The sequence below is a fragment of the Oncorhynchus tshawytscha genome, linkage group LG07, assembly GCF_018296145.1.
Source record: "Oncorhynchus tshawytscha isolate Ot180627B linkage group LG07, Otsh_v2.0, whole genome shotgun sequence".
Taxonomy (NCBI): domain Eukaryota; kingdom Metazoa; phylum Chordata; class Actinopteri; order Salmoniformes; family Salmonidae; genus Oncorhynchus; species Oncorhynchus tshawytscha.
Window position 1 is genome coordinate 45,742,592 of NC_056435.1, and position 15,722 is coordinate 45,758,313.

General features: G+C 40.7%; 1 protein-coding gene across 2 annotated transcripts in view; it reads right to left on the reverse strand.

Annotated features, from left to right (window-relative positions):
• Positions 1-965: 965 nt before the first annotated feature.
• The window catches only part of LOC112254638 (sodium-coupled neutral amino acid transporter 3), a 66,064-nt gene continuing 51,307 nt past the window's right edge, over positions 966-15,722 (reverse strand). For both annotated transcript variants that reach the window (XM_024427363.2, XM_024427364.2), the window contains 7 exons: positions 13,277-13,414; positions 9,866-9,945; positions 9,299-9,399; positions 7,870-7,994; positions 6,092-6,236; positions 4,905-5,008; positions 966-3,433 (listed from right to left, as the gene is read on the reverse strand). In XM_024427363.2, the coding sequence (XP_024283131.1) occupies positions 3,329-3,433; positions 4,905-5,008; positions 6,092-6,236; positions 7,870-7,994; positions 9,299-9,399; positions 9,866-9,945; positions 13,277-13,414 (798 nt within the window). In that variant the 3' untranslated portion in view covers positions 966-3,328. The remainder of the gene's footprint in view (positions 3,434-4,904; positions 5,009-6,091; positions 6,237-7,869; positions 7,995-9,298; positions 9,400-9,865; positions 9,946-13,276; positions 13,415-15,722) is intronic.

Genomic DNA, 15,722 nt, shown 5'->3' on the forward strand with positions numbered 1-15,722 from the left:
GACACTCCCTTCTAACATGTCCTGTGCAGCCTTTGAGGGGAACAGAAGGCACGTCCATGTTCCAGAGTCTATACGTTCAGGAATAGCTTATAGCCAAAACGGTTCAAATGCTATGTGACATTCAACATGCTACATTGGCTTCAGAAACCGCCGGAAGCTTATTTTTACCACAGAGACCCTTTCATTCTAACTGATCTTCTCTACCTTTCCTGGCTGGCAAAGTACCAGAGAACTGAATTTGAAAATGTAATCTGGATGGGGCTCCCGAGTGGCACAGAGGTCAAGGCACTGCATCTCAGTGCTAGAGGCGTTACTACAGACCCTGGCTCGATTCCAGGCTGTATCACAACCGGCCGTGATTGGCATGCACAGTATGAAGCAATATGTGTATTATACATTTTATTGTAGATAGCGTCATAGTGAGGGACAGATTTGGTGCAATAGGACAGATTTAGAAGTTCCAAAATCATGATGATTAAAAATAATAATGTTATTATATTGTTTTTATTGCAACATTGTTTACAGTACAATAAATGCCAGCAATGTATTAAAATATATTGACATTCAATAAAATAAAGACATAAAATGAAGGGCAAAATAGTTTAAAAGCACTTTAAAAATGATTACATTTCTCTTTTTAATTATCTGACTAAAACTACAGTTCTTGCTTTTTACATTATACAAACTAGATATGCATATTGAATATAAAGGGTTTACATTTATATACATTATTTAGAAATGCTGGTTGAAGTTGATATTTCATGAACTATACCAATTTCATTTAATCACACAAGGAAATGAGAGAACTGTATAAGGAGCGTTACCAGACAGTCAGATATCATCTCAGCCACTTTCAGAATGTCTCCCCCTGGTGTTACACATGGTATGTGTAAGGGCTAATCTGTCAGAGAATAACATACCAGTTGTATATGAAATCAGAATAACACAAACATGTTGTTAAAATATGACTTTAAACACAGATCTTTATTTAAATAGAAACAAATTCATCCATTAAGCTATTAAATAAATGAGTAATAGATAGAGAGAGCAGAGCTGGCTGATCCTGATGTACTGTATACCGGCTCATGCAGACTGGTTATTCTTTAAGGAAACATGTATTAATGATTGATTGAGAGAAGAGTTTGTTGCGCTTTACAACCAAGTTGCACAATGATGATACAATACTCATATACAAAATTACAGCACGCACTGTAGTGTGGAATCTGTATCTTCATCACAAGGAAAACAACAGAGAGAGACAGGAGACATTCCATCTGACTACTGTATCAAACCTGCTCAACACCTGCAAGAGTTGGCAGACAGTCCCCAAAAGCAGCTACAGGGATGCTTAGAAACTGACCAGAAATACTATTCCACTCATACCTGACAACAGAACAGTCTGAGATAATGAAAGGTTCATAGTCAGGCTTTGAATCTTATTTGACTAATTTGGTAAGAGTCAATTGGATTCATGAGCCTAGGATTTACACATTACGCTTATGGTTCATGTATCCATTGATCGTTTCACAATACAATAGTGTATAAGTAAGCACCACAATTAAAAGATGGTAGAGCCATGTTTCATTTCAACAACACAGACACACTCACAATCCTTACAGTACATCCACTGTACATAATTGAGTTCGCTCCATACTGGAGCAGACGAACAGACACAGCATGATCACACATGTTCACACTTAAATCACTGCAGGGCTGCTAAACACTATGCAGACAGAACAGGAGAGAAAGAGCTTCAAGTAGTTGGAGGAAACGTCTTTGTACCATGTTAGACCTTAAATACATATTGTTTTGTAATGTAACATACATAGGATTATACTATTTACTTAGGCCTTAGACGTTTAGATTTTTCAGAGATTGACATTTGTATTATAAAGGGTTGTCCCTTAAAATCATATCTATAAAAATAAAAAAAATCTATATATCTTACAAATAAATTGTTTGCATTTCAATTGATTAATGGCTATAGGAAGAAGTTGTAAATATCAGATGACAGTGCTATAACTAACCACCTACTTCGCAGTGATGTTAGAGAGGCGTTGATACCACATTGTGTGCTTATCATGGCACCATGTCACTAGACTGAACTTTAGTTAGGGGAAAAAACAAGCTTGTCCTGGAAATAACCATATTTACAGACGTCATCCTTGATTCTCCACATAATGAATTGACACCATGAGTTTTCTTTATATTTTTGGGTTATCTCTGATCACGTTCAGTAAATGTTCAGAAACAACACAACAACAAACCCAGGTAGAGAGCCTCCTCCGCCACTAAGGACACTGGTCCTAGTGAGTGCTCAAATGATCTAAACATGACAATGCAGAGATATACACCCCCACCGATCCAGGACCAAGTTAACGATAACCTCCACCTCTAAAATAGACCCTCATACTGAGATTATAGCCAGGCATTCCTTCAATTTTAGACATCAGAGCTGATCCTTGAACCATGAAAAAGCTATTCTGATATGGTTCAGTGCAAGTAACAAAGAGACACACCAATGTGATATGATAGCCTTGATACTGTTGCTGAGGATAGACTCAAAAGGTCCATATTATACCCTTTATCAAATAAAAATGATAAAAAAATAAATCTCTCTGTATATATATCATACTCTACTGTAATGGTAGAGTCAACCTACTCTATACACACTGTATATACTGTACAGTCGCATATCAGTTGTATTGTTCCATCCTCTGATATCTGTGAGGACTGAAGCCGAGCGTCTAGTAGGACGACACCTGGCCACCAGGGTGACAGCAGCACGGGTCACTGGATGATGCCACTGTCCAATAGCTTTTAATGCCACATTTCCTCAGCTATTGCACAGAATCTTGCCATTACCTAATTTCATGAATAAATTAATACAGTAGACTTTGGCTACAAATATAAAATAACTGTCCAGCCCCCAACGATCTGTTGTGCCTTCTTCTCCCCTACTGTTGAAGAAAGCTACGTGGTTGTTTAGACTAAAGTGTGGCAGTTAGATTCTTGCTGTGATTCACAGAGTACAAGTTTATAGGGTAATGGGTTATGGGTCTGGTCTGGGGGCAGGGCTGGAATGGAAGGTGGTGGCAGATTCAGCGAGCCAGCTTGACTTTACATTTGTTTCGAATGCACTATCTTCATCCAGCGGGGAGCAGAGAAACCTCCAGAAGACTGAACTCCCCATTTCTAGACACTCTGGCCCACTCTTTCTGGAGGAAGAGATAGTACGTCCTCTACAAAATATGATCCATGAAAACACAGAGAAAATACCATACAGGTCTAGATTTACAACATAAAAACTGAAGACGGTAGAAGCTGTCTAGTGACCGCTGCTGGCTTTGCTACTCCCCGACGTCCAATCAATGAGGATAAAGCTCAGGCTCATTATCATAAACAGGAAGCCTATTCCAGCGAAGCAGGCAGCCTGCGAGAGAGAGGTAGATGAGAGGGAGAGCGAGAGAGTGAGAAAGAGGGAGGGAGAGAAAGAGAGAGAGAAAGAGAGAGGGGAGAGAGAGAAGAGGAGAGAGAGTGAGGAAGGATGTGAGAGGGGTAATGCACATAGTTGATGACTCTGTTACTGAGTTTCAGCCTTAATGCACTCAAAGCTATTAAATCATTATTATTGTAGTCTAGGGCTTGTGTATACATTTCTGAATTGTAATTATGATATTAGAGTGGCATGACATTAAAACTGCCTTACTCACTCAGCAAATATATCGAAAGGATTCTGAATGGATGAGTGAATAAAATGGATCTGCATCGTCTATATTTAGCAATTCAAACATTGTTTCAGCAGATAATCTCCAGGCACACTCTCTGTAGTTATTCTTATCTAATTGAAAGCTCACAGTCAAATTCCTATTATGTTATATTCTATTATGTTATATTCTATTATGTTATATTCTATTATGTTATCATCTATTGTGTTATATTCTATTATGTTATATTATATTTTGTTATATTCTATTATGTTATATTCTATTATGTATTATTCTATTATGTTATATTCTATTGTTATATTCTATTATGTTATATTGTATGATGTTATATTCTATTATGCTATATTCTATTCTATTATGTTATATTGTTATATTCTATTATGTTATATTCTATTGTTATATTCTAGTATGTTATATTCTATTATGTTATATTCTAGTATGTTATATTCTATTATGTTATATTCTAGTATGTTATATTCTATTGTTATATTCTAGTATGTTATATTCTATTGTTATATTCTATTATGTTATATTCTTTTGTTATATTCTATGATGTTCAATTCTATTATGTTCAATTCTATTATGTTATATTCTATTGTGTTATATTCTAGTATTATATTCTATTGTTATATTATGTTATATTCTATTATGTTATATTCTATTGTTACATTCTATTATGTTATATTCTATTATGTTATATTCTATTATGTTATATTCTATTGTTATATTCTATTATGTTATATTCTATTATGTTATATTCTATTATGTTATATTCTATTATGTTATATTCTATGATGTGTACTTATGCTTAATTGTTTACATGCCCATACTAAACAAACCGGAAAGATATTTGTCATGTGGGCTCCCAAGTGACACAGCAGTCTGAAGCACTGCATCTCAGTGCTAAAGGCGTCACTACAGACCATGGTTCGATTCCAGGCTGTATCACAACCGGCCGTGATTGGGAGTCCCATTGGGCGGCGCACAATTGGCCCAGCATCGTTAGGGTTTTGCCAGGGTAGGACGTCATTGTAAATAAGAATTTGTTCTTAACTGACTTGCCTAGTTAAATAAAATATGTGTAAAAAATACATAATCTTTAAAAACCAATATTTAACAGTAATGAGTTCCAGTAAGACATGACAGTAGTCTTTGGCGCTAGGGGCCATCGCTCACCAGGATTTTGGGGGTGGAGCGCATGGGCTCCTCCTCTTCGGGTACGATGCGGATGTAGAAAACAGCAGGGAAGATGAAGATGAGGCAGGGGGCAGATGTGGCACCTGAGCGAGGAGAGGACAAAGACACTCTTTAGCCATTGTGTCAAACAATGAGCTTCACAGAACTGTAGAATAACAAGAGCGCAATTTAACAGTGAGGAGGTAGCCTAGCGATGTCACGACTGTCAGAATGACACCAGCAGAAACTAAATAAATACAATTCAAAAGGCTTTATTGGCATGGAAAGTCTTAAACTTAGTGTTAAACACAACAGATTACTGTTCACTCAAAAATATGAATGAAACTACTCAGAGTAGGGGACAATAAAATGCTAAAACTAAGGCATTATAATCCTTGAGGAAATGATTGAATGTTTCAGTTGCATAACGATCACAAGACTTTGATTAAGGTTTATAGTATGCATTCCTGAGGTGATTTAAGAGCTTTCCCCTAAAATGTCTCCAAATCCGTCATTGAGGATTTCATGCATAGGGGATCAAAAGGTCTAGGGCGAAATGAAAGATGCTATGATCATTAAACTGTGGGGTGGCAGATAGCCTAGAGGTAAGGGTTTTGGACTAGTAACTGAAAGGTTGCAAGATCAAATCCCCAAGCTGACGAGGTATCTGTTGTTCTGCCCCTGAACAAGGCAGTTAACCCACTGTTCCTAGCACATCATTGAAAATAAGAATTTGTTCTTAACGGGCTTGCCTAGTTAAATTAAGGTAAATAAACAGTGAGGGCACTTGGTTTACTGTATAGTATGTGAGGGCAAATAGATCTCTGTCTGTCTGTACAATTACATTTCCGCTTAGTAAAGTCATGATGATTAGTGCAGAAGATTAGACTGCTTCATTCCAAAAGGGTCTGAATTAAAAGTATATTCCTGAAGTAAAGTTAATAATTGTTTTACATTTTGGCACAAATTTGAATTATGCATTCTATTGTATATTATATAAATCAATGTCCTACCTTGATAAATCACAAATCAAGCACCAAACGTTTGAATTTTTTTACAAATCATCTTCATTCCTAAGCTTTCGCTCATAGGCAGTTGTGCCCTTTTCTATCCAATGAAGTCCAATTTCAGGTAGCCTTGCGTCATAAGGAATAGTTTCTAGAGATGTGCATTTTAAAAATTCCTACCGATGATGCCGAAGATGCCCAGGATGTTAGGCGCGAAGATGACCAGCATGTTGATGACGGTGAGCAGGGTGACAGCGATGGCAATGTGGCGGGGCCAGTAGAATGTCTTGTTGGGGAAAAACAACTGCTGGATGGCTCTCCTTACCTGATGAGAACATGAGGAGAAAAGCACAGTCACAACACTATTCTTATTCACAGACACACCCTTTCATCAAAGAGGAGCAGAAAGCCACTGCTTTAATATAATAATATGCCCTTTTTACAGATGCGTTCATCAAAAGTGACAGCCAGTTTACATTTTAAGTAAACATAATATACAGTGCATTCGGAAGGTATCCAGACCCCTTCCCTTTTTCCACATTTTGTTAAGTTACAGCCTTATTCTAAAATGGATTACATGTATTTGTTTCCCCATCAAATTACACACAGTATCCCATAATGACAAAGTGGAAACAGGTTTTTAGACATTTTAGCAAATATGTTACAAATAAAAACAGAAATACCTTATTTACATAAGTATTCAGACCTACGAGACTCGAAATTGAGCTCAGTTGCATCCTGTTTCCAATGATCATCCTTGAGATGTTTCTACAACTTGATTGGCTTCCACCTGTGGTGAATTCAATTGGTTGGACATGATTAGGAAAAAGTTGATAGTGCATTTCAGAGCAAAAACCAAGCCTTGAGGTCGAAGGAATTGTCTGTAGAGCTCCGAGAAAGGATTGTGTCGAGGCACAGATCTGGGGAAGGGTACCAAAACATTTCTGCAGAATTGAAAGTTCCCAAGAACACAGTGGCCTTAAATTCTTAAATTGAAGAAGTTTGGAACCACCAAGACTCTTCCTAGAGCTGGCCGCCCGGCCAAACGGAGCAATCGGGGAGAAGGTCCTTGGTCAGGGAGGCGACCAAGAACCCGATGGTCACTCTGACAGAGCTCCAGATTTCCTCTGTAGAGATGGGAGAACCTTCCAGAAGGACAACCATGTCTGCAGCACTACACCAATCAGGCCTTTATTGTAGAGTGACCAGACAGAAGATACTCCTCAGTAAAAGGCACATTATTTTTTTTCAGCGGCAGGGACTGGGAGACAAGTCATGATCAAGAGAAAGATGAACAGAGCAAAGTACAAAGCGATCATTGATGAAAACCTGCTCCAGAGTGCTCAGGACCTCAGATTGGAGCGAAGTTTAACCTTCCAACAGGACAACGACCCTAAGCACACAGCCAAGACAATGCAGGAGTGGCTTTGGGACAAGACTCTGAATGTCCTTGAGTGGGCCAGCCAGAGCCCGGACTTGAACCCGATCGAACATCTCTGGAGATCTTAGAATAGATGTGCAGCGACGCTCCCCATCCAACCTGACAGAGCTTGAGAGGATCTGCAGACAAGAATGGGAAGATTCCCAAAATACTGGTGTGCCAAGCCTGTAGCATCATACCCAAGAAGACTCAAGGCTGTAATCGCTGCCAAAGGTGCTTCAACTAAGTAATGAGTAAAGGGTCTGAATACTTATGTAAATGTGATATATACGTTTGTTTTTGTATAAATTTGCAACAATTTCTAAAAAACAATTTTTTGCTTTGGCATTATATGGTATTGTGTGTAGATTAATGAGGAAATACATGTTTTTTCAATCCATTTTAGAATAAGGCTGTGACGTAAAAAATGTGGAAAAATACAAGGGGTTTGGATACTTTCTGAATGCACTGTACATCTTTACTTACACAGTTTCATTGAGCCAGACACCATTTGTGCTGAGGTAACTAGGCTACTCACAGGGAAGAGCACTATGGGGACGGTGAGTGTGACAGCAGTGAGCACGGCCAGACGGACACATAGGATCAGGGTGTCGTACGGGTCCAGACGGCTGTAGGTGTGCAGCAGCTCTGACTCCACCTCACCTATAGGGGGCAGACACACAGGAGGAGGGCTTAGAGAAGCATCAATAACCACCAACTCCAGTAAGAGCAGAAAATGTAGTACAAATGATATGCAACATATCATTCACAACAATGGTTTTTCCATCAGAAGGCATACAGAATCTGTCTTACACGTTAGATGCTGCTCATCATTTTGCTCAGAGCCTTATACTGAGATATAGGTAACTGCCAAAATAAAGGAAACACCAACATAAAGTGTTTTAATAGGGCGTTGGGCCACCACGAGCCAGAACGGCTTCAATGCATCTTGGCATAGATTCTACAAGTGTCTGGAAATCTATTGGAGGGATGCGACACCATTCTTCCACCAGAAATTCCATTATTTGGTGTTTTGTTGATGGTGATGGAAAACATTGAGATCTGGAGATAATTTTCATGCTCATCAAACCATTCAGTGACCACTCGTGCCCTTTGGATGGGGGCATTGTCATACTATCGCAGCATAGCCATGGTAGCCAAAATAACGGCCTGCCCAGAATTATACCCTTAGCATGAAAGGATGTTAATTGTTTAATTAACTCAGGAACCACACCTGTGTGGAAGCACCTGCTGTCAATATACTTTGTATCCCTCATTTACTCCATTATTTTGGCTACCATGGCTATGCTGCCATAGTATGACAATGCCCCCATCCAAAGGGCACGCGTGGTCACTGAATGGTTTGATGAGCATAACGGTGTTTTCGTTATCTGTATATACTACAGTAATATACTGCTCTGACTGTGCTTATAACAATGTCATAGAATAGAATCACTGGGATATTACAAACCGGTCTGACATGAACAATGGACACTAGGAGGAGTAGTTACTTCATTATGTTTCTCTCCCACTATCTAAACTTCTGAAGCCACATGACATGACCCATCGTCCCATCTGAGACTAACTAACTGATTTTATAACAGCCTCTCAAGCCTAAAAGAGCTGTGTCCATGCAAAGGAATGGCAAACGTGAGAAGTGGCTTTGCTGTTAACGGAATGAACTAGCCTGAAACTCATGTAAAATGGGCCTGAGAAAAAGCATGAGATTCAGCAGCAGGATGAGCAGCAGTGAAAAGAGAGAGAGACGGAGAGAAAACAGGAGAGGGAGAGAAATAGAGAGAGAGAGAGAGAGAGAGAGAGAGAGAGAGAGAGAGAGAGAGAGAGAGAGAGAGAGAGGGAGAACAGAGGAGAGGGAGAGAGAGAACAGGGGAGAGGGAGCGAGAGAGAGATAGAGAACAAGAGAGTGGGAGAGAAAGAGGTAATGACATGGAGGTGAGGTGCCTCACCATAGAAGGTCAGGTATCCAAACAGAGCAGCCAGGAAGTACATGGTGTACATGACTACAATGGAGATGTTGGACACATGCTGCATCCTTTGCTTGGTGGGGCTGAAATCAGAGAATATTGCATGATGTGATGTCACACACACTTACACACAGCATACACACAGACACACCAACATACCCACAAAGACACAAACAAAAAAGGCCAGTTTTATCTTTTGTCATCATACTGTACTTTGACTGAGATTGTTTCAGAAGTTACATAAGATCCAAGACTCAAAGGAATGTAATATTGTGGCTGAACACGTCAGATGAATCTAAAGAGACAGATGTTATAGTGGGTTCAACAGGGCAGCAGGATGATTATCCAGATTATGACCAGGCTAGCCATGTGTATTTACACATGACATTACTGAGAATGCAAGGCAGTGTGCTATATGACACAGGCATATGAGTAGCCAAGCACATAGCTGACATAATGATTTTCCTATCTGCAGTGTGACTGAACTAAATTCAGGGTCCAATAGTAAACAGCTACAGCGCTGCATCCTGTTGCAAGTGGAACACCTACTTTTTGAGCTCGGTGTAGATGGGCAGGACCTCAGGGTGGCACACAAAGGCAAATGCCAGGATTGGGATGGTGTAGGCCGTCTGGGAAAAAAAGAACACTATGAAGTATGTTTGGACATTTTATTAGGATCCCCAATAGCTGTTGCAAAAGCAGCAGCTACTCTTCCTGGGGTCCACACAAACCATGAAACATGATACAGAATGACATAATACAGAACATCATTAGACAAGAACAGCTCAAGGACAGAACTACATACATTTTTAAAAAGGCACACGTAGCCTACATATCAATGCATACATACAAACTATCTACGTCAACTAGGGGAGAGGCGTTGTGCCGTGAGGTGTTGCTTTATCTGTTTTTTGAAACCAGGTTTGCTGTTTATTTGAGCAATATGAGATGGAAGTTCCATGCAATAAGGGCTCTGTATAATACTGTACGCTTTCTTGAATTTGTTCTGGATTTGGGGACTGTGAAAAGACCCCTGGTGGAATGTATGGTGGGATAAGTGTATGTGTCAGAGCTGTGTGTAAGTTGACTATGTAAACAATTTTGGGATTTTCAACATATTAATATTTCTTATAAAAAGAAGAAGTGATGCAGAAAGCCTCTATTTAAACTTTTAGTCAAGAGAGACTGGCCTGCATAGTATTAATATTAGCCCTCTGATTACAATGAAGAGCAAAATGTGCTGCTCTATTCTGGGCCAGCTTCAGCTTAATAACTAGGTCTTTCCTTGCAGCACTCGACCATAATCAAGATAAGATAAAACTAGAGCCTGCAGGACTTGCTTTGTGGAGTGTGGTGTCAAAAAGCAGAGCGCCTCTATTACAGACAGGCCTCTCCCCAACTTTACAACCATTGAATCTATATATGTTTTGACTGTGACAGTTTACAATCTAAGGTGACACCAAGTCATTTTGTCTTAACATTTTGTTCAACAGCCACATTATTCATTACCAGATACAGCTGAGGTCTAGAACTTAGGGAATGATTTGTACCAAACACAATGCTCTTAGTTTTAGATGTTCAGGACCAGTTTATTACTGGCCACCCACACAGTCACCATGGATAAGGCTGCACCAGCCCCAGCCGTCTTACCCCCAACCCATCGTTTTACTAGCCATTAGGGCCTTGACGCACAAATCACACAGAGCTAATTGTTTCCCTGTGATTAACTTGGAACTACTGACCAGCTTTAGCCGGCTAACCGATGCCTGGGCTGTAAGCTGATCAGCAGGAGGGATTGGCCTAACTAGCCTGGGTGACTAAGGAAATCTCACACATCTTTAAGGGATGCTAATAACAGGATTATATATGTATAACAATAGGATTATATATATATACTAGTCAATACTCTACCGCTAATTCTTCAGTGTATGACTGACTGTTACTATTAGTACGGCATAATATGTATATCATATATAATGGCAATTGATGTATTTAACCACTTCAATAGCCCTAGAGTAGAATAGGCGTAGACATTGCCATAGTCAGACAACATGAGTCACAGAAATGCCAGGCCTTTCCATCAGGGTCATTTACCTAGAATTAACCCACAGAGAGAGGACTGTTATGAGTCTGATAACCCTAACCCAGAGTTGGCTCACAGAGAGAGGACTGTTACTGTGTCTGATAACCCTAACCCAGAGAGAGAGGACTGTTACTGTGTCTGATAACCCTAACCCAGAGTTGGCCTACAGAGAGAGGACTGTTACTGTGTCTGATAACCCTAACCCAGAGAGAGATGACTGTTACTGTGTCTGATAACCCTAACCCACAGAGAGGACTGTTACTGTGTCTGATAACCCTAACCCAGAGAGAGAGGACTGTTGCTGTGTCTGATAACCCTAATCCAGAGAGAGAGGACTGTTACTGTGTCTGATAACCCTAACCCAGAGTTGGCATACAGAGAGAGGACTGTTACTGTGTCTGGTAACCCTAACCCAGAGAGAGAGGACTGTTACTGTGTCTGATAACCCTAACCCAGAGAGAGAGGACTGTTACTGTGTCTGATAACCCTAACCCAGAGTTGGCCTACAGAGAGAGGACTGTTACTGTGTCTGATAACCCTAACCCACAGAGAGAGGACTGTTACTGTGTCTGATAATCCTAACCCAGAGTTGGCCCACAGAGAGAGACCTGTGTCTACCAGAGAGAGAGAGGACTGTTACTGTGTCTGATAACCCTAACCCAGAGAGAGAAAGGACTGTTACTGTGTCTGATAACCCTAACCCAGAGAGAGAGGACTGTTACTGTGTCTGATAACCCTAACCCACAGAGAGAGGACTGTTACTGTGTCTGATAACCCTAACCCAGAGTTGGCCCACAGAGAGTGGACTGTTACTCTGTCTGATAACCCTAACCCAGAGAGAGAGAGGACTGTTACTGTGTCTGATAACCCTAACCCAGAGAGAGAGGGGACTGTGACTGTGTATGATAACCCTAACCCAGAGTTGGGCCAAAGAGAGAGAGAACTGTTACTGGGTCTGATAACCCTAACCCAGAGAGAGAGAGGACTGTTACTGTGTCTTATAACCCTAACCCAGAGAGAGAGGGGACTGTTACTGTGTCTGATAACCCTAACCCAGAGAGAGAGAGGACTGTTACTGTGTATGATAACCCTAACCCAGAGTTGGGCCAAAGAGAGAGAGAACTGTTACTGGGTCTGATACAGCCCCAGAGACTGACGTGAGTCCCTGAGTGGTTCTACTCTCTAGTCAGACGGGAGCTGGCATTTCAGTCGGGTAACACAGACAATAAATCAATCAAATGTATTTATAAATCAATTTTTACATCAGTAGATGTCACAAAGTGCTGATACAGAAAACCAGAAGCATGGTGGCCAAGAAAAACTCCCTAGAAAGGCAGGAATCTAGGAAGAAACCTAGAGAGGAACCAGGCTCTGAGGGGTGGCCAGTCCTCTTCTGGCTGTGCCCAGTGGAGATTATAAGAGTACATGGCCATTAAGGCCAGATCGTTCTTCAAGATGTTCAAACTTTCATAGATGACCAGCAGGGTCAAATAATAATCAGAGTGGTTATTGGGAGTGCAACACGTCAGCACCATAGCCGAGCATTCAGAGGTCGAGACAGCAGGTGCGAGAGAGAGAGAGCGAGAGATAGAGCGAGAAAGAGAGAGAGAGAGAGAGAGAGAGCACTGAGAGGCTGAACCCTAACCTTCACATGATGGATAATCCTATTGCATCCTATTCAGACGTGCATTACTCTTTCTGGAGCACAAGGGTCTGATGAATGCAGTGTGACTCAACACAGTGGGATTGTTCATAGCACAAACAGGTTAGTGTAAATTATAGATTCTTCCCATTGTCATTAGCAACATGCTACATTTTTACTTGAATAACAGGGCTGGAATGGATGGACTGATGGAGCTGACTATACAGGAACCCACCTGTGAGTTGAGGTTGACCATTTTTGGAATGCAGGCTGGGTTGTAACCAGTGTCATTGGTAACAGAAGTCACACTGGCTGTGCTGTTAAAGGTAAAGTCCAAAAAGGGACAGTGGGTGTGGAACTTCTTATAAATGACCTGTGGAGAGGAAAGAGGAGTTGGGTGGATGAGAGGAGGAGCCTGGAGGAAATGGGCCTGCATACATAATACTAGTCTACACAGAAAGGCTGGAAATATGTTAGGGCCCAGCCAGGGACAGAGAACAGTGGGCATGTATTAGAGCACAGCACTAAAACTAGGTCAGAGAAACACACACTCACACACACACATATGGACACACACACACACACACAGACTAATGCCGTTTGAAACTGCTGGTTACACAACTAGTCCACAAAAATCTGAGAGGAGAGCGGAATATTAAAGAGGTTGAACCGCTGATCAAATCAAATCAAATGTTATTTGTCACATACACATGTTTAGCAGATGTTATTGCCGGGGGTAGCGAAATGCTTGTGTTTCTAGCTCAAACAGTGATGTAATATCATTCATCAATGTTTATGATGAGTATTTCTGTAATTTGATGTGGCTCTCTGCACTTTCACCGGATGTTTGTTTGAGATAATGCATTTCTGAACATAACGCACCAATTTCAAATGAGGTTTTTGGACATAGAAATGAACTTTATCGAACAAAACACACATTTATTGTCTGACATGGAGTCCTGGGAGTGCCATCCGGTGAAGATCATCAAAGGTTAGTGATTAATTTTAACGCTATTTCTGTCTTTTGTGACACCTCTCCTTCTTTGGAATATGTCTGTATGTTTTTCTGTGGCTAGGCGCTGACCTAACATAATCGAAAGGTGTGCTTTTGCCGTAAAGCCTTTTTGAAATCAGACACTGTGGCTAGATTAACAAGACGTTTATCTTTAAAATGGTGTATAATACTTGTATGTTTGAGGAATTTTAATAATGAGATTTCTGTTGTTTTGAATTTGGCGCCCTGCAATTTCACTGGCTGTTGGCGAGGTGGGACGCTACCGTCCCACATATCCCAGAGAAGTTAAATGCGGTGGTATGCACTTTCAGCTTTGCGCGAATGCTGCCATCAATCCATGGTTTCCAGTTTGCATAAAATCCAGTGAAGTTCCTTGATGGCCGTCTTGGTATCCGCTTGGATATACACGGCTGTGACGATAACCGAGGAGAGTTCTCTTGGGAGATAATACGTTCGGCATTCGATTGTGAGGAATTCTAGATCAGGTGAACAAAAGGACTTGAGTTCCTGTATGTTGTTACAATTACACCATGAGAGTCGTTAATCATGAAACATACACCCCCGCCCTTCTTCTTACCGGAGAGATGTTTATTCCTGTCGCCGCGATGCACTGAAAATCTTGTTGGCTGTATGGACTCCGACAGCATGTCCTCAGCTAGCCATGTATCCTTGAAACTTAGTATGTTACAATCACAGATATCTCTTTGGAAAGCAACTCTTGCCCAGATTTCGTCAACTTTGTTAACTAGGGACTGGACATTAGCGAGCAATATACTCGGGAGCGGTGGGTAGTGTGCGTGCATCCGAAGCCACACTAGAAGACCGCTCCGGCACCCTCTCCTCCGGTGGTGTCGTTTTGGGTCGGCCTCTGGAATCACTTTGTCTGCCCTGTGAGATGCAGACAAAGGATCCACTTTGGGAAAATCGTATTCCTGGTCGTAGTGCTGGTTGTGCTGGTAAGTTGACATCTCTCTGATATTCAATAGTTCTTCCCGGTTGTATGTAATAACACTTAAGGTTTTCTGTGCTAACAATGTAATAAATAATACATAAAAAAAAAAAAATACTGCACAGTTTCCTAAGGACTAGAAGCGAAGCTGACATCTCTATCGGCACAGCACAACAAGGTGTGTCCAAGCATGTCTTGTATGCTGCTGCATAAATGATGTAATATGCCAGGGAGATATGTATACTGTAGCTAAGAAAGTAATACTATGTGTATGTTGTGTAGTAAGCTGTTAGTAGCCCATGTGCCTCACCCTAATAATTTGGTCTATTTTCCCCTCATCATTTGTCTACTGCTCTGACTTCATGTTGCACAAGTAGCCTATAACCTGTTTTTGAGAAATGTAATCATTGAATATTGTAAGAGCTTTTATTGTCTGGCTCATGTTCTGAATTCTGTTGCTGTACATTTTCAAAAGTACTGAACAAATAGTTATATTGACTACGTCCGCCCTAGCTCGCTCATTAATGTCTTAATCGAAATTATGGATTGCCTTTAATTCGCTTGTTGTCCCCTTATGCCATAGTTTGTACATCTCAATTGTCAGTAGAAACCACATTTGTTTAAGCAAGTCAGCCGTATCAGCTATGTTCTTTTTAAAGGCTGAATTAACCGTTTCGCTGCCAGACAAGGCCCCGCTGATAGCCAGGTGTAGATGTG